Here is a 27,597-nt window from a genome sequence, read left to right as displayed (position 1 = left end):
TCGGATTTCATCTGATTTAATCCTTATAATTCTCCTCAATACAAACAACATGGCTGGGTCAAGATTTGAGAAACTGGGTTCAGTTTATAGGAGGTTTCCGTTGTTAATAGACTCAGATCAAAATTATTTATCCTGTATAGTTATATGTCAGTACTGAACTTTTCAGTGTGTCCAAACCCCAATAAAAATGTGTTATTTTAAAAAGATCGCTTGTCTTTGGAAAGAACGTATACATCTTTATACTTCCCATGTCTACTCCAACACTATTGTCGGATCATACAGGATTTTCTGATTAATATTGAACACGCGCCGTTTAGCTGTTATTTACAGATGTAAAGCTGTAGCCAGTAAGGACGCAAATATCTTATAACACAATTTATTTTTAAATGTCAACATTTTTTAAAGTTTCCAATGAAAAAGAATAAACATCACTTTTTTTGTAAAGTTCATGCAATTCCCTTGATCATCATATACAAAACTCCAGTCGAACTTACTATACCTGCATTGGCTTTGATTACAAAATATATTAAGTGTATCATCTGATGTTTGATGATTATAGGTCAAATACTGGTAGTGACATGCATGTCCTTACAAGGTTACACTTGGAATTCCATTCAGTGGTAGACGATATGGGGTTACCATAAACACCAGAATGCACTGAAAAATCAAAATAATACACACCAAAATATGCATGTATTTACATGTTCTTGGTGTATATATTGGTGTATAATTCTTGTGTGTACACTGATATTTACACCAAGAGCATGTAAATACATGTGTATTTCGGTGTTTATTTTGGTGTATTTCGGTTTTTCAGTGTAATTCAGTGTTTGTAGTAAACTGGACAATATGTACCAAAATTGGCAAAACATTGCTTATGATCCTACTTATCGTACATAAATAGGAAAGCAATAATTGTTAAACTGTTTTTTAAGTCAGTAATATTCAGCATTAATAATAATATTAATAATAGATTCATTTGTAGTTTTAGATTTTTTTTGTCCACATTGCAATTAAAATTCAGATAAATTGACATCTATTTTTTATTTCTTATTTCTACTGAAGTTATCATGGATTTAAACTTAATTGGCATAAGTATATTCATTTTAGTCACTGGATCCTTTATTTTGATGGCAGTATGCAGCCAGTAAAAAGCTTGGACATTCCATGTTATCACTAAGTTGAAATTTATTTTTATTATAATACGTGCATGCTACAGTACTTCAGTTAGGTAAATGCCGTGATAATATAGGGTTGTTCCCCCATCGTACGGTAATCTGGGTCAGCTGCCATATGTGGTTTTATTTACATTTACGCGATCGGATTGACAGATTTATTTATAGGAATAGATAGAGGGAAAGTCAGAAACACTTTACAATTTGTAACAATGCAGCAATAACAGATTGGTTTTAATATGTACTGATAACAACATTAAGTACCGCGATAATACAGCTTTCAAGGCTAGTCCTACATTGTAAGACCTCGACCTAGTCCTACAGTGTAAGATGTATCAGATGTTATTTATGTTTTTGTGCCATGTCTTAGGCTTTGTATAGTGTGTTCCGATGTTGGTTGACATCAGAACGAGTAGTCAAAGTTTCAGGAATATCTCTCAGCCCATATCAACATTCTTCCACAAATTGATGTGTAATTTATATACTTACTGTGCTGTTTTTTTCTTAGTGGAATCAAAATCAGAAACTAGCAAATGGACACATTTTCATGTTCCATTGACATACATTTGAACTTATTTAAATGCAGCGGTGGTCGAACTATGCCGAAGTATGTTCAAGTAGGTTTGGGGGGTGGGGCGGGGAATGTTTCTTGAACAAAATGAAACATTGCTTACAGTTCTGGTAGGCATAATATATTCTTATTCATTTCATTAAAGAATAATACTTCAGCTTAACCTGATTTTGGCATTCCTGGCTTCTATTGCTTTCCAGCCAACTGAAATGTAGACCAACAAAACTTGAAAACAGGTCCATTTGCTTTTGTTAGAATTGGAATTTCTTAGGAAAAAGACATCAGAGTAAGTATAGTCTGACTAATACATTATAACATTAATTCATAGAAAAGCGCTGATATGGGCTGCCAAGTGTATGAGATATTCCTGAAATGTTTTTACTTTTATCATGGTGTGAGTCGACATCAAAACATATTACACAGCTGTCATTTAGGCAGTAAGACCTCAATGCCCAACACATAAATAACAGGAAAAGGTCTTACAATATAGGACTATACCTCGACCCTGATATTTATGTTTTGGGCATCAAGGTCTTACTGCCCAAATAACAAGCATGTGGAGCGTGTTCCATTGTTGATTAACATCAGAACGATAAGTAAAATTTTGAGGAATATCTCAGCCACTTGGCAGCCCATAACGGTGCTTTTCTGCAAATTAAAATATATTTTTTGGATTTATGGATTTGTCATTTTTTAACAAACAAGTATGATAAAATGTTTAATGTAAGAAGTTATTGAAAAGGGATCCATTATAATATTTGCCTTATAACAAAGAATATGTTTTAGAAAAGGGCCTTACAGTGAGAGTGTACTGTATTGTGCATCTATAAGTGTTGAAAGTTTACACTTTCTTTAAACAGTGTATTTTAAATGGGTACATACATTTTCTGGGGTGGTGATGGTAATGATACATTAATATGCCTGAGTAGTGTTACTGTCACATCTCTAAACAGCAGATATGAAAAATAATTTCTTCACCCTACTTTTCGTTCGCTGTTTTCATACTTGGAATCATTTTAGAATGCAAGGTCTGTTAAAATCAGGAGCCATTTCGCAGTCAGAGAAACCAATATGGTATGATGTTTATGCAGCCTTCCCACCCAGGTTGGCTCCAGTATATGACCGACCACTTCCAGACCAAACTGTACGACCAATTCTGTATCCTGAGGATCTCATAAGGGCGTAAGTTGTTATATTCAGCTGTTTGTAAATATATGTAATCCATTAATTGGTCAGACCGTAGATTTTAATATGAGTAATACCATACCTGTCTCTATTGATTTGCTAGTACTTTTTATGGGAGGAAAATACCCCATGGAAAAAAAATTTGTCCTCCTACTAGGGTGAACCAAAAGATTCAAGAACACTGAATCACCCCAGCAAGGTATCCCTGTGCATAATACTCATGTGTGTAGCCATTCTTCATTCATTGAAATGTTCAACATCATTTATGTAAAGAACTTTAACAACCAGTTCATGGGTCAACAAGCAAATTATTGTTTTGTGTGCTGTATTCTTAAACATTAGGAATATATCCTGATCGAGTTTTTATCACCATTTATTAAGCTCTTAAGAGTTTTTCAGCAATTGTTCCATACCTATGATGTATGGCAGTTGTTCCATACCTATGATGTATGGCTAAGCATTTGTTTTTGTTTTTCCCTTTTTCATAGCTGCCAACCCCAGAGTACAATATACTTACTGCTTATGACAAAAATACTGACTTTCAAGAATAAATACTGATTTTAAAAATTTCAATGCATATGTAACTATTTACAGCAATCATTGGTAAAGCAGGACAATAACTTTATTTAATGTCACAGATGCATGTGTTAAGTGCCCATTCAGAAGGTGCAAGAGTGCAACACACACACTCAGAAACAGGCTGTTTATAGGAGCCTTTTCCACATCATGTTTTTTTCTCAATCATTATCGATTCCAATGTACCTGCTTTTATTGATGATCTGAATTCTGTGTGATTTTTTTAATACTGAATTGTTTTTGTTCCAGCACACAATTAATCCTTTGTGATTTTTACTGTCTGGAAAATGTGGGCAAAATAACATTGCCAGCAACACTAGCAAATGAAAGAGGAAAGTTCAGTTCTAGAAGAAATTTAGTACAACATGCTTCCAACTGAATTACATCAAGGTTCTCTCTGGTACTTATAAATGTTTTGAGTTCAGTCTGTGTTGTTGATGATGAAGCCGCAAGATGACTTGTATTACCTTTTCTGTGCCGGTATATGTCATGGGTGCCTCCATGCCCTATAGTGAAATCACAATTACACAATTTGCAAGACACAAAGTTTTCTGCTTTACTAGATGGTTTCACAAATCCAAACATGATGGCATAAATGTCCTTCCTGTTTTGTTCCCTTTTTTTTGCTGGAGAAAATTCTGAATCTTCTTTCTTTTCAGCATGACTTGACTAATACAAAGACAAGATACAGTGATAGCGGTAACTGCTTTTTGCTGTTCAATATGGTGGTTAAAGACTGGCATGGTAGCCTTGATTTTGAATTAACTAGTAATATTTTAGAACCCTATATCCCTATATACATGCAATACATGTACTATCAGAATGGAACCATATGGTTGTTCTATGCAGAAAATTGCAAGGATATTTTTAATTTAATTTTATTTATTTAAAAAAATGGATTTTTAATAAGAATAAAGCACACCCATATTCAGGTCCAAAATATGGTACAAATATGGGAAAAACAGGACATTTGGCAGCTATGTTTTCTACCCTTTCACAGGGCATTAGTGTTTCAGATTTAAGTTTTTTTTTCTTTTCTAGCTAAGGCTTAGGATTTTATTTAAATTTTTCTGTTGTTGCATATTGGCAGTCTAAGGACTCACATTTATCAATATTATTGTTACTTATGAATCATTTAGTTCACCTTGCATATATTTTGAATTGTTTGGTTGTGCATAGTATATATTTAAATTTAATTTCCCTTCCCTGCATTTTTGCTGTCTTCTGCTCATCTTTATCCAATTTATTGTTCCTTACAAATGATTTATTTCACCTTGCCTATATCAGGAAATGCTAATTTTATATATGTTATAAGCAGGATGCACACTGCTTTTACACTTTATATATCATGCTTGATTATTGAACACAGGTTCATCTTCAAATTTTAGTTTTGTATAGCCATCTTCAAATTATTTTCTAATTTTTAGAAATTGTAACCTATTGGTTTGTTTTGTTAATTTAGTAGGCCCTCGTTGTCTTTAAATCTGGTTGACTTGTTTTATTGCATTTTCTGTCCTGAAACTTAGCACTCACTTATCTTGCACTTGCTGTAAGAGGACAGATGGCTGCCCCTTTTGTAGCCTTTGGTATGATGAAATCTTGGATCTCACAGAGAGTATACAGACTTGCAAAGTGAGGAAGAAGGTATTGTTTTCTTCAGAGTTGTCTAGGTTCTCTTCCTCTGAGACCATTGGGTTGCAGAGAAGGATTACCCAAGTGTCTGCAGAATACATAACTACCAAGTGTCCCATTTTTTTCCGCATTTGTCCCATATTTTGGACCAGAATACACGTGTATATTTTTTTGGCCAAAAATAGTTTGTTTTTTTACATTAAAAACAATAATACAAACTTTCCTTGCAATTTTGTTTAGAAGGGGCACTCAGTTCCATTCTGATTCAAATGTATCACATGTATATAGGAATACGGTTTTAAAATATGATTGGTTCATTTGAAATCAAGGCTACCATGCATGTATTTATCTGCCATATTGGATTTTGCAAACAGTTACCGCTATCACTGTATCTCATCTTTGTATTATTCAACTTCTAATTGTGTTGTTTTGGAAAGCAGAATGTTCAGAATTTTCTCCAGGAAAGACAAGAAAACAGAACTGGAAGGACAATTGTGTCGTCTTGTTTAGATTTGTGAAACCATCTTGTAAAGAAGAAAACTTTATGTTCTGCAAATTGTGTGTTGTGATTTCGCTATTGGGCATGGAAGCACAAATGAAATACAGAGCAAGTAAAAGCTAATAAACATCAGCTTGCTGCTTCGTCATACACAACGCAGCCTAAACTTACAACATATAAAAAAAGAGTTAACCTTCAGAGGTTGGGTCTAATTAGAGAGGGAGGGATATACCTTCTCAGAATTACTACTACAGAAATCAGTCTGTTAGCTCCACAGGAATAGTTACTGGTTGAGGTTTCTACTCCCCCAAGTCTCCCTCAAAACAAACATTGGGTCACATTTTTACTGCGGCGTGGAAATTGCACAGGGACTGCTTGAATGATCTGATTTCTCTGGCTTGGGATTTACATCATCATCTGACTTGGTGGGCAAATCAGAACCAGTTTTTGGCTGGAGTTCCCATGCATCCCCCACAAACCCCTCTTACCTATTCACATAATGCTAGATTCAGGGTAGAGCACTTCTCTTGAGCCAAAAGGACTGATTCTTTAGGTTTTATGATCCTGGGAAGACTCTACCCTCCACATCAACATCAACGATTGGGAAATAAATTTGGTGTTTTTTGGCCTTCAGGGGCACATCCACCAAATTAGAGGTTGTGATGGTCTCCGACGACGACACGTTAATGGTAACATACCTCAAGAGACAAAGAGGCACACATGTACCTTCTCTCTGCATGGGGGTTAGGAACCTCCTTTGGTGGGCAACTTCAGAAGGAATTATCCAAGTTCACAGCATTCCCAGTGGGAAGAATATTTTGGTGGACAGTCTCTCTAGGAAAGGGAAAATAGTCCTCATGGAATGGTTGTTCCACCAATCTGTAGCAAACTCCCTGTTTCTTCTTTGGGGAACTCATTTGATGGACTTGTTTGCCACCAAGGTGGGCAAAGTAAAATAATGTTTTCCCAGTTCCCAATTAGAGGGCCTGGGCAGTGGATGCTCTGAGCCTGAAGTGGGATTGTCTGTTTGCTTACACCTTCCCATGATCCCACAGGTTCTACTCAAAGTCCGCCACTCCACTGCCTAGCTCATTTTGATTGCCTCTTCAAGCCCCAGCATGGTTCAACGATCTTCTATCTGCATGTGGATCATCCCAGGATGTTACCTCAGAGGACAAACCTCCAGATGCAGCACAGGGGCTTTTTCATACACAGAAGCCCACAGATTCTCCACTTCCATTTTTGGCTCATCTGAAATTATCTCTCTGCAAAGAAAGTTTTGAATCAAAGTTGCCAGTTGGGTTATTCAGTCCTGGAGAAGATCAAAGTTTAGGTTGTTATACCTGCCATAACACAGTCTCTCACACAAAAACACAATCTTTTATTCCCAGGTCCACCAACACGGTCATGTTTGGAAAAACATGATTTTCATTAATCTTCAGGAAAACAAAAGAACAAAAAAACCCACCACTTCAGTATACATGTATGCCCATAATATGTAGCATACATAAATGCTAAACAGTCCTTCTTAGAGCTCATGTGAAACTGCTTAATACCACAATTAAAAGGCAAAGAAGTCAGGTATATGCAGCCATCATTTCACATATTGCTCAATTGGCTGACAACAATTAGGGTCATGGGTCAAGTCTGAAGACTGCTGTGGGGGAGTTCATTGTGCTAATTTGCATGTGTAAAATTTCACAAAATTGAACAACCCAGTTTTATGTGAATCAAAAGAGGTGTTAGATATATGTAGAAGAACAAAAGTTATTACACATTATTGCCTTGAATGAAAATATTTAAGCCATCTGTATTAAAGATTGTTGGCAAGTTTGTGAAGAGTGACTATTTCTTTGAAGTCAAATAAAGCACAAAGCATGATTATTTCATTTGTCAAACTAGTGTTCAAGTGTGATTCAGTTTTGAAGGTGATTTAGAAAGCTATAAGCTGTCAGGAAAGCAAGCAAAGCCCAGCAAATATAAATTTCATATTATGTGCTATTAATTGACCTACTTTTGTTAGGATGATTTTAGCCATGAAATAGATTGATTGAAGACAATAATAAGCAGTTCATGTTTCTACAGTTGATTTATGTTGATAAAGCATTAATACCCAAAGTGGACAGAGGCATTTATTGCAGCTGTATTATCTGTAAAGCCCACATTGAATGTGAAAATATTATGTCCCTACCTCCCCCCCCAAAAAAAATGGTTTGTCCCAGATGTGATGTATGTTAATTTTTCTATTGAGACAAGCATATCTCGTGGTCACAATGCATCGTATACAGTTCTGACAATGCTAGCATTATGGTCATCAGGAATAACTGAGTTCTCACCAGGATTCGCACAGAGAATCCAGCAGGGAAGTTTGAACAACAATACCTTCCAGTCTCTAGTGAGTGCAAAGATGGCAGTTACATTACCTTCCAACCACTTATTCGGAGCTCTAATGAAGTGTATGTTTTGCCATCCAGTGTATTTTAAAAATAGAATCTTGATGTATGTTTTTTATGTAATGTCAGTTTGATTGTGATTATGTGAGTGTTTGGTATATATTGCATCATCAAAGTTAGTTTTACCCCTCCAAAATACTATATTCTCAACCCTTCAGTTTGCCCCACCCCCACCCCATACAAAAAAGTAAACACTGGGCATGTGTTTTTGGTCAAATAAATAAGTTGCTTCACAATTCATCTATTTTTATTGCATTCTCAACCAATAAGTGTGCTTCAAATTTGCCCCATTTATTTTCCAGACAGAAACACCTTGATTTTAATCCTCCAGGCTTGACAAAGTTTTTAAAGCTGTCTGGAACATAGTATAATATGACAAGAACTGTTCATACTGTAGCTATGGATACAATTTATTACATGATGACTGGAACTTTCTGGCACATTTTGTAGCATCATAATAGCTGTTTTTCTGCCACATGTTTTGCCTGCTTAGAAACCTGTTAAATCAGATTCCCCATCATGGGACAAACACTGCAGTCTCAGAAATCATGCTTTAAACCCACATTAGTGGAAAAGCAATCTTGAACAGTATGAGATGTGGGTTTTTTCATTTTCAGAAAATTCAGTGCTGTATATGGTGAGCCAGACCTTGTAGTTATGTTGAACGAGAAAAAGAAGACTACTTGCCAATTGTAAGTAAATGTTGCCAATTGTAAGTAAATGTCTTTTTTTTTCTTCCAGGCACTGGTAGTACTTACATGTAGATAAAAAGCTGTAAGCATTCACACGATTTAAATAAGTGAAATTACCTTCTTTAAACACACTGGTACACATAGTGTTGTTATGCAAGGCTCTTGCAAGGCCCAGTGTCCTAAACATTTTTTGCTCAAACATTTAGGACAGTCAAGAAAATGTCTGAACATACTGGTGAATGACCACATCATTTAGGACAGTCCACAGAATGTCCGAACATGCCTGTGAATGACTGCATCTTTTAAAACAGTCCAGAAAATATCAGACTAATGCTGGTGAATGCCTGCATCTTTTAGGACAATCTAAAAAATAATTTGTATGTTTTGTATATTGTTATGATTTTAGAATTATTGGATGTAATTTACTTTACCATTAGTCTTGTGTAAGTTTCAGTAACAGAATACAAATACTGGGATGATTCCATTACTTCTGTGATATTTCAAAATGACCTATATTCCCACCCATTACATCAGAAACCATTCTGTTTATTTATAGCTAGGACAAATGTTAAGATTGCAACCAGCATATATATATATATATATATATATATATATATATATATATATATATATATATATATATATATATATATATAGTGTGTGTGTGTGTGTGTGTGTGATTTGGATTTTTAACGTAGCTTTAAAAAAATGTCTGAAGTGTGGCAGTTTATTGTGATGTCTAACACTGGGGCAGACATGTCACATGATGTCCCACCCAGTCACATTATTCTGACACTGGGCTGACCAGTCCTAACAGTAACCTCATAATGCTGAGCACCAAGCGAGGCAGCTGTTTGTACCATTTTTGTAAGTCTTTGGTATGACTCGGCCGGGGATCGAACCCACAACCTCTTGCATCTGAGGCAGATACTCTAACCAGTAGGCCACCAGAGTGGTTTTTATATATATATATATATATATATATATATATATATATATATATATATATATATATTTGCATTATGTTTTATGGTTGTACAACATTTAAACAAGGTATAGTATACAGACAAGTGCATCACAATGTTTATGAGATTTATTCATGATTTTTTTACTTTTAAAAATATTGCTTTTACCATTTTATGCATTTGATGACACTGTTTGATGTATGTATTGATATTGAGGACAGTGTGCAATGCATTTTATGTTGATGGTAAGGACACTACTATGCATGTGTTAATCATTGAAGACACTACAATTCATGTGTTGATGGTGAGGACACTAAGCAGTGCATATGTAGATGGTGAGGACACTAAGCAGTGCATGTGTAGATGGTGAGGACACTAAGCAGTGCATGTGTTGATGGTGAGGACACTAAGCAGTGCATGTGTAGATGGTGAGGACACTAAGCAGTGCATGTGTAGATGGTGAGGACACTAAGCAGTGCATGTGTAGATGGTGAGGACACTAAGCAGTGCATGTGTTGATGGTGAGGACACTAAGCAGTGTATGTGTTGATGGTGAGGACACTAAGCAGTGCATGTGTAGATGGTGAGGACACTAAGCAGTGCATGTGTAGATGGTGAGGATACTAAGCAGTGCATGTGTTGATGGTGAGGACACTAAGCAGTGCATGTGTTGATGGTGAGGACACTAAGCAGTGCATGTGTAGATGGTGAGGACACTAAGCAGTGCATGTGTTGATGGTGAGGACACTAAGCAGTGCATGTGTTGATGGTGAGGACACTAAGCAGTGCATGTGTAGATGGTGAGGACACTAAGCAGTGAATGTGTTAATGGTGAGGACACTGTACAATGTAAATGGCACAGACACTGTAGTATGCATGTGTTGATGTCTATATTGATTATGAGGGCAGTATCCAATGTACAATGCATTTGTTGATGATGAGGACACTACAGTGCACATGTTGATGGTAAGGACAGAACATTGTGTATGTTGATGGTGCATGCACAGTGCATATGTTGATGGTAAGGACACAACAATGCATGTGTTGATGGTAAGGACACAACAGTGCATGTGTTGATGGTAAGGACACAACAATGCATGTGTTGATGGTGAGGACACAACAATGAATGTGTTGATGGTATGGACACAACAATGCATATGTTGATGGTAAGGACACAACAATGCATGTGTTGATGGTAAGGACACAACAATGCATATGTTGATGGTAAGGACACAACAATGCATGTGTTGATGGTAAGGACACAACAATGCATGTGTTGATGCTAAGGACACAACAATGCATGTGTTGATGGTAAGGACACAACAATGCATGTGTTGATGGTAAGGACACAACAATGCATGTGTTGATGGTAAGGACACAACAATGCATGTGTTGATGGTGAGGACACTGTACAATGCATGTGTTGATGGTGAAGTCTCTACAGTGCAATTGCTGATGGTAAAGACACAACAATGTATGTGTTGATGTTGCAGACACTGTGTTGATGGTAATGACAATGTACAATGCATGTGATGGTGCCATCTTGCCAACACATTATTCCTTGATTGTAAAGGTCATTGTTTTTTTGTTAGCAGGTGATGATTCAGTGAAGCAAAAGGAAGTTTATTTTACCAGTCAAGTATATAAAAAGTTCAAGTAAGGGAGTGTAGGTTTCTTTTAAGTAAAAAAAATATTTGATCATAAAGGAACTTAGGGAATTCAGTCATTCATGATGAAGATAGTTTTAATTTGAGACTTTAGTTTCATTTTGGCAAATTACACAGGAAGAGATGTATCTTTGCCCATTTTTATTGTATCTCTACTCAGTATAGATTTATTTGGGTTTTAGTTGCCTGTTTTGCCTCTACTCAGTGTAATTTGGGGTTTAGTTGCCTGGTTTTCACAACATATAGAGCATTTCAAATGGGTGTTATTTGGAATTAAAATTTATGAAATGTGTGGAATTATTTCTGTTTTATTGAAGCCATTGTGAGCAAACGAACTCATTTCAGTTCCATAGATTTCATTTGAAATGAGTAGAACTGGTACAATCAATTTAACACATGACATAGTACAAGAAGAAAAATTAATGTTCATATTATTATAAAACCATGATACGGCATCCATCTTTCTGGCGTTGGCATTAAAGTTTTGATTTCAGTTTTTCATTGTTAAACCTTGATGGATTCTGTTCGTACCAGGATTGAATCATTAAGCTAAGATAATTCATTCTGGAACTCAGCTTGCTTGCCCATTAGACCTTGGGGTCAAGGTCAAAATTACAGATGATTTGTGATAATGTTTAGGATACAAGCTTGATTTGGTGTAAGCTCAGTATAGTGGTAGAAATTTGGCATATTGAAGTTTTTCTTTTCTTTCATGTACACTTCATGTCTGTTATAGCTCAGTAAAAGAACAGCTGAACATAAAAGAAGTATATTTTCGTTATTTAATATTTCCTATACCCCTAAATGGATTCTGTTCACATTTGGGGAAAATCTGTACAAATCTAACACAATTCAGTATGTTATATCATCCTATGCCCCATGACATTGGGGGTCAAGGCCATGAAGATTTGCACATTGCATAAGGTTTTGTTAAAAGAGTTTCATTTTCCTATTATAAAAACCTTTAACCGTGTGGTTTTAGATTAGTTGTTTACGGCTTTTGTCTCTTTAGTAATGGTGGCCATATTTGATGACAGATCGGTGTCATGATACATGTAAATTGGAAGCCATTTTTGCCTACATGTTTTCTGTCATATGTGGTAAAATTTGCTTTAGCATTTTCTGAAAAGAAGTTATTAAGTGTTTTTCTGATTGGAGTAATGGCAACCATGTTTATTGTCAGATCAGTATCATTTGGACAAACTTGAAGTCCCTTTTTGACTTAAGACTGGAGTCTGGTTTGTCCAAAATGAAAATGAAAATCATATTGACACAGGGTTTTCCCTAGATGACTTATAACTGGAGTCTGGTTTGTCCAAAATGAAAATCATATTGACAGAGGGTTTTCTCTTGATGACTTGTGACTGGAGTCTGGTTTGTCCAAAATGAAAATGATTACGTCCAGTTTGGTCACTGTGATGGCCAGAGTGACATCAATACTTCACCTGAATGCATGGTCATATCAGCAAGAGTTTTTATACAACGACTTTATGATATATAATGGGTCTAAATGAGAATTGTGCCCATAATATATCCAGTATGCCTGACACAGTGGCTATATGCTCAGAAATAATAAAAATGATTTCAACACTTAACAGTTAGAAGATGCAGTATATGACAGAATGAATGCAACTGGTCATTGGATTGCTGTGAAACTGATTACATGTTATGATCATCTTGAGAAATGCATATAGACAGTCATGAGATATGCATGTTGACAGTCATGAGATATGCATGTTGACAGTCATGAGATATGCATGTAGACAGTCATGAGATATGCATGTAGACAGTCATGAGATATGCATGTAGACAGTCATGATATATGCATGTAGACAGTCATGATATATGCATGCTGACAGTCATTATTCTCACCCTATTTTCAGAAGAGTTATGCATTGTTTTCTCTGTTGGCTTATTTCCAGCATGGAGGTAGGGATGGGATGCATGAGAAATGCATGTTGATGGTCATGAGATATGTGTTGACAGTCATGAGATATGCATGTTGATGGTCATGAGATATGCATGTTGATAGTTATCAAATATGCATGTTGACAGTCATTATTCTCACCCAATTTTCCGAAGAGTTATGCATTGTTTTCTCTGTTGACTTATTTACTGCATGGAAGTAGGGATGGGATGCATGAGATGTGCATGTTGATGGTCATGAGATATGTGTTGACAGTCATGAGATATTCATGTTGATAGTCATCAAATATGCATGTTGACAGTCATTATTCTCACCCAATTGTCAGAAGAGTTATGCTTTGTTTTCTCTGTTGACTTATTTCCAGCACAGAAGTAGGGGTGGGATGTAGGAGATGTGGGGGTATATATTTTTGTATGGTGTCCAAAAGTTACTATGAATTTGCTGCATTAATTATTATACTAGCTTTATGATGTTGTTGATAGTACATAGGACAACAGGGTAGAACTTCATTTTTGATATGAATACCCATGTTTTAATGCACATGTTTTAAACAGCCAAGTGCAATAAAATTCACAGCAAGCTGCAAAACTTTCTCTGTCTTGTTTGTTTTGTTTTTTTTTTGCTTTGGTTTATGCACAAATATTTTTTTGCAAAAAGTGAAATGCTCCAGCATTTTACAGAATCATCCCTAATGGTTTCAAAATTCATACAAAAATTGGAGTTGTGTCATTAAAAGTTATACACAGCTGGACGGGTTGGGAAATATCATTGAGAGTAATACACAGCTGGACAGGTGGGGTTGTGTCATTGAAAGTCATACACAGCTGACTATTTGGGGCTGTGTCATTAAAAGTCATACCCATCTGGCCATTTGGGTTTGTGTCATTAAAAGTCATACAGTGTACACATCTGGCCATATGGGGTTGTGTCATTAAAAGTCATACACAGCTGGACAGATGGGGTTGTGTCAGTGAAAGTCATACACAGCTGGACAAGGGGACTTGTATCATTGAAAGTCATACACAGCTGGACAGGCGGGGTTGTGTCTTTAAAAGTCATACACAGCTATCCATGAGGGGTTGTGTCACTGAAAATCATACACAGTTGGCCAGCTGCAGGTATTTCATCAAAGTCATACACAACTGACCAAAAGGGGTTGTGTCATTGGCAAAACATAACTTTCTGTGTAAATAGCATTATCAATTAAGACAGTTTACAACATTACATGGGGTTCATCAGGACATTATAATTTCAGATTTGTAGAGAAGTACATAGAGCTAAAGAAGTCTGGTGTTCCAGATGCTAAACTTTTTGAGGCTACAGCAAGAGAAATTAAAGAACAGGGAATCAGGCTAAGGACTGTAGAAGAACTGCATCAACAGAAGGTAAAATATAATTTTAAAAAAAGTTTTAATATTAAATTTTTACCTCCATTGTGCAAAGAGCTGTCACTGCTTATGTTTGTATCCTCAAATGGGCAAGTGTAGATGAGGTGTATAATTAGAAACTAACAATATTATATGTGATGATTTGAGGACTTAATGGTGGATTTTTTCTGTAAACAATTGAATACAGCAAAGGAAATTAACAATGTTTTTTATGTAAAGAAATTGAATTCAGCATAGGAGATGAATAATATTTTTAACGTAAATAGTGAAATTCAGCAGTGAACATTAATAATGTTTCTAACTTTCAAAAATTGAATTCACTGGATAATGTTTTTGATGGTTTTACTAAACTTTGTATTCAGCAGAGGTTGATAATGGTGGTTTTACTGTCAAAAATGAATAGGAGATGTTAATGGCATTCTTAATGTAGAAGAGATGTTAATGGCATTCTTAATGTAGAAGAGATGTTAATGGCATTCTTAATGTAGAAGAGATGTTAATGGCATTCTTAATGTAGAAGAGATGTTAATATGACATTCTTAATGTACAAGAGATGTTAATGGCATTCTTAATGTGGAAGAGATGTTAATATGACGTTCTTAATGTAGAAGAGATGTTAATGGCATTCTTAATGTAGAAGAGATGTTTATGGCATTCTTAATGTAGAAGAGATGTTAATATGACATTCTTAATGTACAAGAGATGTTAATGGCATTCGTAATATGGAAGAGATGTTAATGGCATTCTTAATGTAGAAGAGATGTTAATGGCATTCTTAATGTAGAAGAGATGTTAATGGCATTCTTAATGTAGAAGAGATGTTAATATGACATTTTTAATGTAGAAGAGATGTTAAGTAGAAGAGATGTTAATATGACATTCTTAATGTAGAAGAGATGTTTATGGCATTCTTAATGTAGAAGAGATGTTAATATGACATTCTTAATGTAGAAGAGATGTTACTATGACATTCTTAATGTAGAAGAGATGTTAATATGACATTCTTAATGTAGAAGAGATGTTATTGGCATTCTTAATGTAGAAGAGATGTTAATGGCATTCTTAATGTAGAAGAGATGTTAATGGCATTCTTAATGTAGAAGAGATGTTAATGGCATTCTTAATTTAGAAGAGATGTTTATGGCGTTCTTAATGTAGAAGAGATGTTAATATGACATTTTTAATGTACAAGAGATATTAATGGCATTCTTAATGTGGAAGAGATGTTAATGGCATTCTTAATGTAGAAGAGATGTTAATACAACATTCTTATTGTAGAAGAGATGTTTATGGCATTCTTAATGTAGAAGAGATGTTAATGAGACATTCTTAATGTAGAAGAGATGTTAATGGCATTCTTAATGTAGAAGAGATGTTTATGGCATTCTTAATGTAGAAGAGATGTTAATATGACATTCTTAATGTAGAAGAGATGTTAATGGCATTCTTAATGTGGAAGAGATGTTAATGGCATTCTTAATGTAGAAGAGATGTTTATGGCATTCTTAATGTAGAAGAGATGTTAATATGACATTCTTAATGTAGAAGAGATGTTATTGGCATTCTTAATGTGGAAGAGATGTTAATGGCATTCTTATTGTAGAAGAGATGTTAATACGACATTCTTATTGTAGAAGAGATGTTTATGGCATTCTTAATGTAGAAGAGATGTTAATGGCATTCTTAATGTAGAAGAGATGTTCATGCCATTCTTAATGTAGTAGAGATGTTTATGGCATTCTTAATGTAGAAGAGATGTTTATGGCATTCTTAATGTAGAAGAGATGTTAATGGCATTCTTAATGTAGAAGAGATGTTAATGTGACATTCTTAATGTAGAAGAGATGTTACTATGACAGTCTTAATGTTGAAGAGATGTTAATGGCATTCTTAATGTAGAAGAGATGTTCATGCCATTCTTAATGTAGTAGACATGTTTATGGCATTCTTAATGTAGAAGAGATGTTAGTATGACATTCTTAATGTAGAAGAGATGTTAATGGCATTCTTAACGTAGAAGACATGTTAATGGCATTCTTAATGTAGAAGAGATGTTCATGCCATTCTTAATGTAGTAGAGATGTTTATGGCATTCTTAATGTAGAAGAGATGTTTATGGCATTCTTAATGTAGAAGAGATGTTAATATGACATTCTTAATGTAGAAGAGATGTTTATGGCATTCTTAATGTAGAAGAGATGTTAATGGCATTCTTAATGTAGAAGAGATGTTTATGGCATTCTTAATGTAGAAGAGATGTTAATATGACATTCTTAATGTAGAAGAGATGTTAATATGACATTCTTAATGTAGAAGAGATGTTAATGGCATTCTTAATGTAGAAGAGATGTTAATATGACATTCTTAATGTAGAAGAGATGTTAATATGACATTCTTAATGTAGAAGAGATGTTAATGACATTTTTAATGTAGAAGAGATGTTAATGGCATTCTTAATGTAGAAGAGATGTTAATGGCATTCTTAATGTAGAAGAGATGTTTATGGCATTCTTAATGTAGAAGAGATGTTAATATGACATTCTTAATGTAGAAGAGATGTTAATGGCATTCTTAATGTAGAAGAGATGTTTATGGCATTCTTAATGTAGAAGAGATGTTAATATGACATTCTTAATGTAGAAGAGATGTTAATGACATTTTTAATGTAGAAGAGATGTTAATGGCATTCTTAATGTAGAAGAGATGTTAATGGCATTCTTAATGTAGAAGAGATGTTTATGGCATTCTTAATGTAGAAGAGATGTTAATATGACATTCTTAATGTAGAAGAGATGTTAATGACATTTTTAATGTAGAAGAGATGTTAATGGCATTCTTAATGTAGAAGAGATGTTAATGGCATTCTTAATGTAGAAGAGATGTTTATGGCATTCTTAATGTAGAAGAGATGTTAATATGACATTCTTAATGTAGAAGAGATGTTAATGGCATTCTTAATGTGGAAGAGATGTTAATGGCATTCTTAATGTAGAAGAGATGTTAATGGCATTCTTAATGTAGAAGAGATGTTTATGGCATTCTTAATGTAGAAGAGATGTTAATATGACATTCTTAATGTAGAAGAGATGTTATTGGCATTCTTAATGTGGAAGAGATGTTAATGGCATTCTTATTGTAGAAGAGATGTTAATACGACATTCTTATTGTAGAAGAGATGTTTATGGCATTCTTAATGTAGAAGAGATGTTAATGGCATTCTTAATGTAGAAGAGATGTTCATGCCATTCTTAATGTAGTAGAGATGTTTATGGCATTCTTAATGTAGAAGAGATGTTTATGGCATTCTTAATGTAGAAGAGATGTTAATGGCATTCTTAATGTAGAAGAGATGTTAATGTGACATTCTTAATGTAGAAGAGATGTTACTATGACAGTCTTAATGTAGAAGAGATGTTAATGGCATTCTTAATGTAGAAGAGATGTTCATGCCATTCTTAATGTAGTAGACATGTTTATGGCATTCTTAATGTAGAAGAGATGTTAGTATGACATTCTTAATGTAGAAGAGATGTTAATGGCATTCTTAATGTAGAAGAGATGTTAATGGCATTCTTAATGTAGAAGAGATGTTCATGCCATTCTTAATGTAGTAGAGATGTTTATGGCATTCTTAATGTAGAAGAGATGTTTATGGCATTCTTAATGTAGAAGAGATGTTAATATGACATTCTTAATGTAGAAGAGATGTTTATGGCATTCTTAATGTAGAAGAGATGTTAATGGCATTCTTAATGTAGAAGAGATGTTTATGGCATTCTTAATGTAGAAGAGATGTTAATATGACATTCTTAATGTAGAAGAGATGTTAATATGACATTCTTAATGTAGAAGAGATGTTAATGGCATTCTTAATGTAGAAGAGATGTTTATGGCATTCTTAATGTAGAAGAGATGTTAATACGACATTCTTAATGTAGAAGAGATGTTAATGACATTTTTAATGTAGAAGAGATGTTAATGGCATTCTTAATGTAGAAGAGATGTTAATATGACATTCTTAATGTAGAAGAGATGTTTATGGCATTCTTAGTGTAGAAGAGATGTTAATATGACATTCTTAATGTAGAAGAGATGTTAATACGACATTCTTAATGTAGAAGAGATGTTAATGACATTCTTAATGTAGAAGAGATGTTAATGGCATTCTTAATGTAGAAGAGATGTTAATGGCATTCTTAATGTAGAAGAGATGTTAATGGCATTCTTAATGTAGAAGAGATGTTAATATGACATTCTTAATGTAGAAGAGATGTTTATGGCATTCTTAATGTAGAAGAGATGTTAATATGACATTCTTAATGTAGAAGAGATGTTAATACGACATTCTTAATGTATAAGAGATGTTAATGACATTCTTAATGTAGAAGAGATGTTAATGGCATTCTTAATGTAGAAGAGATGTTAATGGCATTCTTAATGTAGAAGAGATGTTTATGGCATTCTTAGTGTAGAAGAGATGTTATTATGACATTCTTAATGTAGAAGAGATGTTTATGGCATTCTTAATGTAGAAGAGATGTTAATATGACATTCTTAATGTAGAAGAGATGTTTATGGCATTCTTAATGTACAAGAGATGTTTATGGCATTCTTAATGTAGAAGAGATGTTAATATGACATTCTTAATGTAGAAGAGATGTTTATGGCATTCTTAATGTACAAGAGATGTTTATGGCATTCTTAATGTAGAAGAGATGTTAATATGACATTCTTAATGTAGAAGAGATGTTTATGGCATTCTTAATGTAGAAGAGATGTTAATACGACATTCTTAATGTAGAAGAGATGTTAATGACATTTTTAATGTAGAAGAGATGTTAATGGCATTCTTAATGTAGAAGAGATGTTAATATGACATTCTTAATGTAGAAGAGATGTTTATGGCATTCTTAGTGTAGAAGAGATGTTAATATGACATTCTTAATGTAGAAGAGATGTTTATGGCATTCTTAGTGTAGAAGAGATGTTAATATGACATTCTTAATGTAGAAGAGATGTTAATACGACATTCTTAATGTAGAAGAGATGTTAATGACATTCTTAATGTAGAAGAGATGTTAATGGCATTCTTAATGTAGAAGAGATGTTAATGGCATTCTTAATGTAGAAGAGATGTTAATATGACATTCTTAATGTAGAAGAGATGTTTATGGCATTCTTAATGTAGAAGAGATGTTAATATGACATTCTTAATGTAGAAGAGATGTTAATACGACATTCTTAATGTATAAGAGATGTTAATGACATTCTTAATGTAGAAGAGATGTTAATGGCATTCTTAATGTAGAAGAGATGTTAATGGCATTCTTAATGTAGAAGAGATGTTTATGGCATTCTTAGTGTAGAAGAGATGTTATTATGACATTCTTAATGTAGAAGAGATGTTTATGGCATTCTTAATGTAGAAGAGATGTTAATATGACATTCTTAATGTAGAAGAGATGTTTATGGCATTCTTAATGTACAAGAGATGTTTATGGCATTCTTAATGTAGAAGAGATGTTAATATGACATTCTTAATGTAGAAGAGATGTTTATGGCATTCTTAATGTACAAGAGATGTTTATGGCATTCTTAATGTAGAAGAGATGTTAATATGACATTCTTAATGTAGAAGAGATGTTTATGGCATTCTTAATGTAGAAGAGATGTTAATGGCACATTAGTATGCATGCTTGTGAGAATAAAATTTCATTGCAAGTAATAGAGAAGGCTAATTTAAGGTATTTTATTATGTACTCAATAATATTTATAACAGTGCTTGATTGGTTGATTGAAATTAGTTGACCTAACCCATGACTGTGATTGCTAGCTCTTATACAGGTAAGATTTACATGCCTGGGCCTCCACTAGGCTTCACATTTGTTGCCAAATGGAAAGAATTTTGGAATTGGTACAATTTTTTACTGACTGGAGAAAGTTGCTGGCAACAAATGTTTTGATATAAGCAACTTGGGCCACTTAATTCCTGTTTTCGCTATCTGTGGCAGTCAGTGGATCATGTCAGTAGATGATGAATAAAACATTATTTGAACATGATTGCAGCTAACTGCAAACTGTCAGTCAATTTTGAGAAGCAATTAAATGTGATCAGTAGGAAATAAGGAATGGCCAGGGGATATACTCTATTGTTGAACAGGTTGGCAAAGAGATTCAGTGTCATTTGCACTTGTTGTTAATTTGTGCTTACTGCAAACTGTGAGTGTGAGACGCACTTAGGACTGCTTAGTGTTTTAGGGATTATTTACTTAGATAACACATTTTTGTGGTCTGAACTTAACTGAGTAACACAGGATGCTGCTACAAGTATGCCAGTCATTGACTGTAAAGGGCCAGAGTCACTTATATCAATGAAAAATAAAAAATTTACTTTATAAAAAAAGTTTGTATCAAGAACAGAGAATATGGCTAATCTAGCTCTGAAAAACAAAGATTTATATCCAGCTGCATCTGAGGCAGCTACCAGGTTACTTTTTGACCCTTTTTCTACTGCAGACTGTGAGAGGGCGTTCAGTTGCCAGAATCTATCAAAACAAACTTATGAAATTCTGCAGGTATATCTACTCTGAAAAATTTAATCAGAATTTCTATCGATGGGCCCAGTGTTGAGAAATTTGATTTTAGAAAGAATTTAAGAAATGGTCTTGGAAAAAGTGAGGCAGATATTGATGAGGTGTCCATGATATTGTTCATAAAGACTAAGCAGTATTTTGTATTATCAGTTATAAAGAAAACATTCTCATTCATTCTTGCTTTCCATATGCTATACATTGAACTTTCCGTGTATATAATTATATTGTTATAATTTATTAATAATTATTCTTGTGCTTTTAAATGTAATGAAAACATGTAAAAACTTTTTTATTGTCATGTTTATATAGATTAAAAATAAGGCCACTATAATATTAGGCATGTAGTCAGGTCCTGGCATAAAATGGCTCCCTTCGCTGAAAAGTGGCTCTAAATGTTTTAATTTGGCGAATTTCATGGCACAAAGAAAAATATTTCCAAGGGAGGCCCTGCATGTCTTTTAACTTTCATATATTCCACCTCCTTTATTTGATCTGACACAAACAAAATAATTAACGTGATAAATTAAAGCAGGTCTGCTTTTAATTGAGTGTAACAATACAGCAAAGACGGAGATTAAAACACTTTAGCATTAATTGGGTACTCACAGAAACTGTGGCAGACAAAGTTGTGACAGTGGATTGGAAATTTTCATTTTTGAGTACAATAGGGCAAATTGCATTTGTGATGATTACACAAATTTCACTTGACAAAACATATTTAATTGGTAGTTATTAGAAAAGAGTAGGCGTTGGTGACATTTTCATTTGATCAAAATTTTGATGACTACTGTTATTTGCAGTGTACCTCGAATGTTATTTGGAAAGAAATTTTAAAAGAATATATGACATCTTGTTAAAGGTTGAGAATTTCATAATGTTTATTAAAATTTACAGGTATTAACCACTGTTTTTGATGATCAAATGAGTGACATATCAGTTTCATTTTCCAGTTTTCATCACAATTTTTTTTATGTTTAACAAATAGGAACCAATTCTTTTGGTATTTTCAAGTAAAAAAAATAGAATCCATGACTGACCCCCAGTAAAAGTGGGTTTGCGATTTATCCTGGCAGGAGTTACTGAGGCAGTGTTGTATTAATATTTTCATCCTAGGTCTTTTCTAGGATGCAACGAAAAAGTCTTTAGGTACTCCACCTTGACTACTGTGAACAAATTCAGAGCAGCATTGTAAAACTTTCGTATGAAATGTAATGCAGCCTTATCCTTTTTGCTAGCACCACAGCATTGGACATCTTTCTAGGTCATGCAGTTATTGAAGCTGTCGTTATTGCTGGAACAGATTATGAGTGAATCACAAATCCAGTATAGTGTCCTGCATATTTTGATACAGTAAAACCTGTCTTGAGAGACCAGATCTTCCATACATAGATTTATTGATTATATTGTGTTATTACCTGTGATGAGAGACCACCTGTCTTGAGAGACCATTATGTTTTGGCAGAAGGGGTGGTCTTTCAAGACAAGTTCTACTGTTGTTACTTCATTTAAGTTACATTTGAAATTCATTGACAACTTTCTACAGGAATTACATTTTGAATGAATAATAGACTTTCTACTTTTTATGTATACTTTTATGTAATATATAAAAATATAATTTACATGTTTACAAAATGTGCAACTATAAAATGTTATTACTTTCAGTTAGAAAAAAAATAACAAACTTGTGGTTCTTTAAAAGTATAATGGCTATCTAAACCTTGCTCAATAAATTGCAACTTCATGAAAACAAAGAGTATGTGCCATGCTGTACTATTACCACATTATGCAGACAGTGAAGCCTATGCTGTTATGATGGTATGCAGACAGTGAGGCCTATGCTATTACCATGTTATGCAGTGTGGCCTATGCTATTACCATGTTATACAGACAGTGAGGCCTATGCTGTTACCATGTTATGCAGACAGTGAGGCCTATGCTATTATCATGTTATACAGACAGTGAGGCCTATGCTATTACCATGTTATGCAGACAGTGAGGCCTATGCTATTATCATGTTATGCAGACAGTGAGGCCTATGCTATTACCATGTTATGCAGTGAGGCCTATGCTATTATCATGTTATACAGACAGTGAGGCCTATGCTATTATCATGTTATGCAGACAGTGAGGCCTATGCTGTTACCATGTTATGCAGTGAGGCTTATGATATTATCATGTTATGCAGACAGTGAGGCCTATGCTATTACCATGTTATACAGATGGCGAGGCCTATGCTATTACTGTGTTATGCAGTGAGGCATATGCTACCATATTTCATGTATTTCTTTGTACCCTTTAATTTTTCGTACACGATCCAGTTATCAAGCTAATATTTATTTAAATGTATTATATTTTTTCATACATATCACTTTGTATTTTTCAATAAATCCTTTAAATTATCAGACATAACATTGCTACTAAAAAGATTTATGTCTGCAAAAAAGATGCTGAAGAGGGCCAGTTGTTATCACAAAATAGTTGCATTGATAAGGATTAACTTTTAATTAATTGCGCTGGCTTTCTTGCTTGTTTGTTTAAGACTAAACTTTAGCTGTAGTGAAGTTTGGACACAGCTGACCAGATTATGAAAATATGGCACGTCCTGGGGGAAAATAGGGCATGTCACAGGGAGAAACGGCAAGTCTTTTTGTGAATTTCAGGCATATTTTACCAGGAAGATCGATCAATATTTAGTGAAAACAAGGCTTTAAAAATGCCACAAAAGCCTCCTGCTTTTAGGTCCCAATCTATATTTTTTTTATTCAGTCTCTCTACTTGGCTTTTGAAAAGTTCATAGGTATGCCTTACACCCTGTTTTACAAAACTATGGTAATCGTGCTAATATTATGGAATAATAGACAAAAATTCACATCAATGTACTGGTATAGTTACCTGTCAAAATTCCCTCTTATCACAATCCAGTTTCAGGGTTTTAATGATTAACTGGCCTGTACTGCTGTTGCAAAACGAAAGACAAACTCGCCGCCTATCAAGATAGGAGATGCTGAAACATCAAGCTTTCCATTGTGTGGAGGGTTATGATGTTTGTTCAGCTAAAACACAAAACTAAAATTGATCTTAGTTGATCTATATGAGAATTTTAGCCTTTATTATTACCACTCTTCGTGAACGTGCAAATTATGATAGTTATGTGCCTTGTACAATTAAACGTGCATACCTTTTTTAAAAATATTACCTCAGTTTGTAGGATAGCTTATATCATTGAAAATTAGTAACTCTTGAGAGTGTGATTCATCGTAAACAAAACAGCTATTAAGGAGTAGCTGAAATGTTATCTGGAAGAATGCAGTTTTGTTGAAACAATGAATAAAGCAAAATCTGCATCTAATATGTTTGGGAACAAGTAAGGATTTAAGTGACACTATGCACGCTTTGCACTGTGTAAGTACTGTACATTATAGTTCAGCATGGTCTCCCTGGTAAACTCAACTGGCCCACAAATTATGAAGTATGTATTTACCTTTATTTAACTTTGTGTCAGTGAAATCAGAAAATATGCATATGCAAAACAGTAGCAAAATCAATTATAGTACTTTATAACAGTTTATTAATTGTCGGGTCACCGAAAGTTACTTTTTTTACATGCCTATGTCTTGGGACAAGAATTTTTTTTTATTGTTTCGTGTCCCAAGATTTACAGCCGTTACAGTAGTCAAGAAAAAGACCTAAAAACTGTCAAGTTTATACATTGGCCCATGGAAAAGCCGACCCCCTCTTCTTCCAGGCCTTTATTTTTTCCTAAATCATTCGGCTAATATGCAAGTATATACGGTACTCGAAAACAAAAGATATAGAGTGCTTGAATATTGTCATAAGAACACTGTTTTAGTTGAATATTGCCTGCATCACTGACAATATGAAATATTTTTTTAATTAATTGAACTGTCTCATATTTTTATTTTTAACTATATCGATATGAAGAGTCTTAACAGAAAACCTCTCTGCATGATATATAGATATTGCTTTTCATGCACTTTTGACAATGGCAGCAAAGACAGTGACCATAGCCACTGAGTTGACATAAAACTGACAATAGTCATCAAGTTGACTCAGTGACAATAGCTAAAGAGTTGGTATAAATAGTGACCATAGACACAGAGTTTACTGCTAAATTAGCTTATGCCAAAAGTTTATATTCTTATATGCTAGGATTTTTGTTTCACCTGCATTAGAAATCAGCAATATAAGACATTAATATGCTGGGTTACTCTTGCTAATCATGCAAGACATGGTAGTCGGGGAAACTTTTGCTGTCAAAGTTGGCAAGACATGGTATTCTGGGTTACTCTTGCTAATCAGGCAAGACATGGTATTTCGGGTAACTCTTGCTATCAAAGCAGGCAAGATATGGTATTTTGGCCAACTTTTGCCGTCTAAGCAGGCAAGACATGGTATTCTGGGCAACTCGTTCTATCTAAACAGACAAGACATGGTATTCTGGCTTACACTTGCTAAGCAGACAAGACATGGTGTTCTGGCTTGCACTTGCTAAGCAGACAAGACATGGCATTTTTGATAACACTTCTTACCTAGGCAAAACATGACACTCTGGAGAACTCTTGCTATCTAAGCAGGCACCTGATGTTTTTAATTTTATGAACATTTCTGTGATTAGTACCTACTTAAGACAAAAAAAAATTACTTTTGTCTTGGCAGCCAAAGTTATAGCCTGTTTGAAATTTGCATTTACATAATGTATCTTGAATCAGGGTTCTTTAGTTAAGGGTACTATGATGTCTAGCCTTTCATCAGTAAAGAAGGTAGGTGTACTAATATTAGTACTTCCATATCTTTTGATCCCATTTTTGATTCCTGTGTTATGAACTGATTCTTGTTTTTGGTCATCTTGAACTTATATTGTATAAACCTTGTTTTGGCAGGAGCAGAGACTTCAAGCAGAATTATTGTCAGCTTCCAGTGCTTTGGGACAACATCCTTCAGCTAAAGAAACATTCGGCAAGCGAGCCAGAAGTCATGAATTTGATGATATGCATAAGGATAAACTGAAAGATAATCTGATGGATGACAACTTTGATGACTTTGACCCAAGCGATGACTTCAAGTCGAAAACAAAATATGACTCAGAGAGATAATGATAACATTTGTTCTGTGTTTTTCATCTTCTGCTGTCATTTGAGTTTCTTCATTTAATGGACTTTATTAATAAATTCTTTGGCAAAACTTCAGCTATTTTCAGGCGTCTGCATCACAGTACAGTAGTAGTAGTAACGACAGTAGTTGTGTTAATAGTATAAATAGTAGTAGCAGGTGCTTTTGTAATTGTTGTTGTTATAATCTGGCTTATATGTAGATAGGTAGGTCATGTTATAGTTAAAACATTCCAACCAATCAAACCGATAATGCAAACCCACCTTATCTGTCTTATTCTCTACCTAACATCCTGTTTACCTATACATCTGTTTGTCTGTCTGTAGTCAGTATATCTATTAATCTGTTGACATAAAATATCAGTCACTGAGTTAACTGTGTTTTTAACTCTACTGGTCATAGTGTAGACAGAATTTGCATTTTGAAAAGTGCTTGGATTCAAGGGTAGCTGTAATAAGTACTTGAAAATGCTCAGCAGTCTTTAAAATGTACATGAATTTTGAAACACACGTATTTCTTGGAATAATAGTAATTTACTAACAAATTTAAAAAAAGAAATATGTCTATTAAAAATTTCAGTCATCCTGAAACCTTAACTCAGTGTTGGGTTGCTTATCTATTCCTTAACACTTCTGGTTTAGTTGTGTATGTATTCATATATACTTCATTTATACTTTTGGTTGGATTGCTTATGTATTCATTTATACTTTTGGTTGGATTGCTTATGTATTCATTTATACTTCTGGTTGGATTGCTTTTGTATTTGTTTATACTTCTGGTTGAATTGCTTATGTATTAATTTATACTTCTGGTTGAATTGCTTATGTATTCATTTATACTTCTGGTTGGATTGCTTATGTATTTGTTTATACTTCTGGTTGAATTGCTTATGTATTCATTTATACTTCTTGTTGAATTGCTTATGTATTCATTTATACTTCTGGTTGAATTGCTTATGTATTCATTTATACTTCTGGTTGGATAGCTTTATGTATTCATTTATACTTTTGGTTGGATAGCTTTATGTATTCATTTATACTTCTGGTTGGATAGCTTTATGTATTCATTTATACTTCTGGTTGGATAGCTTTATGTATTCATTTATACTTCTGGTTGGATAGCTTTATGTATTCATTTATACTTC

The 27,597-nt window shown here is 34.1% G+C and overlaps 1 protein-coding gene across 2 annotated transcripts; it reads left to right on the top strand.

Annotated features, from left to right (window-relative positions):
• On the top strand, positions 1 to 26,530 carry LOC149777403 (small ribosomal subunit protein mS23-like). 2 transcript variants are annotated; one of them, XM_089942026.1, is made up of 5 exons: positions 1 to 77; positions 2,767 to 2,928; positions 8,709 to 8,783; positions 14,598 to 14,727; positions 26,225 to 26,530. In XM_089942026.1, the coding sequence occupies exons 2-5, from the start codon at positions 2,768 to 2,770 to the stop codon at positions 26,435 to 26,437; spliced, it is 579 nt and encodes a 192-aa protein (XP_089798152.1). In that variant the 5' UTR covers positions 1 to 77; position 2,767; the 3' UTR covers positions 26,438 to 26,530. The 2 variants fall into 2 exon arrangements, with proteins under 2 accessions (XP_089798152.1, XP_089798151.1); XM_089942025.1 differs by having other exon boundaries at positions 8 to 93.
• The last annotated feature ends 1,067 nt before the right edge of the window (positions 26,531 to 27,597 follow it).

This window comes from Sinohyriopsis cumingii, chromosome 18 (genome assembly GCF_028554795.1).
Source record: "Sinohyriopsis cumingii isolate HCF-2022 chromosome 18, ASM2855479v2, whole genome shotgun sequence".
NCBI lineage: Eukaryota > Metazoa > Mollusca > Bivalvia > Unionida > Unionidae > Sinohyriopsis > Sinohyriopsis cumingii.
This window is presented reverse-complemented; position numbering and strand designations above follow the sequence as displayed.

Bases quoted from the DNA above. Each gene is read 5' to 3' on its own strand.
- LOC149777403 (XM_089942025.1), top strand. From the start codon at position 50: ATGGCTGGGTCAAGATTTGAGAAACTGGGTTCAGTTTATAGGAG. The intron at 2,929-8,708 runs GTAAGTTGTTAT...TTTCATTTTCAG, and splicing joins CCTGAGGATCTCATAAGGGC to AAAATTCAGTGCTGTATATG. The intron at 14,728-26,224 runs GTAAAATATAAT...TTGTTTTGGCAG, and splicing joins AAGAACTGCATCAACAGAAG to GAGCAGAGACTTCAAGCAGA.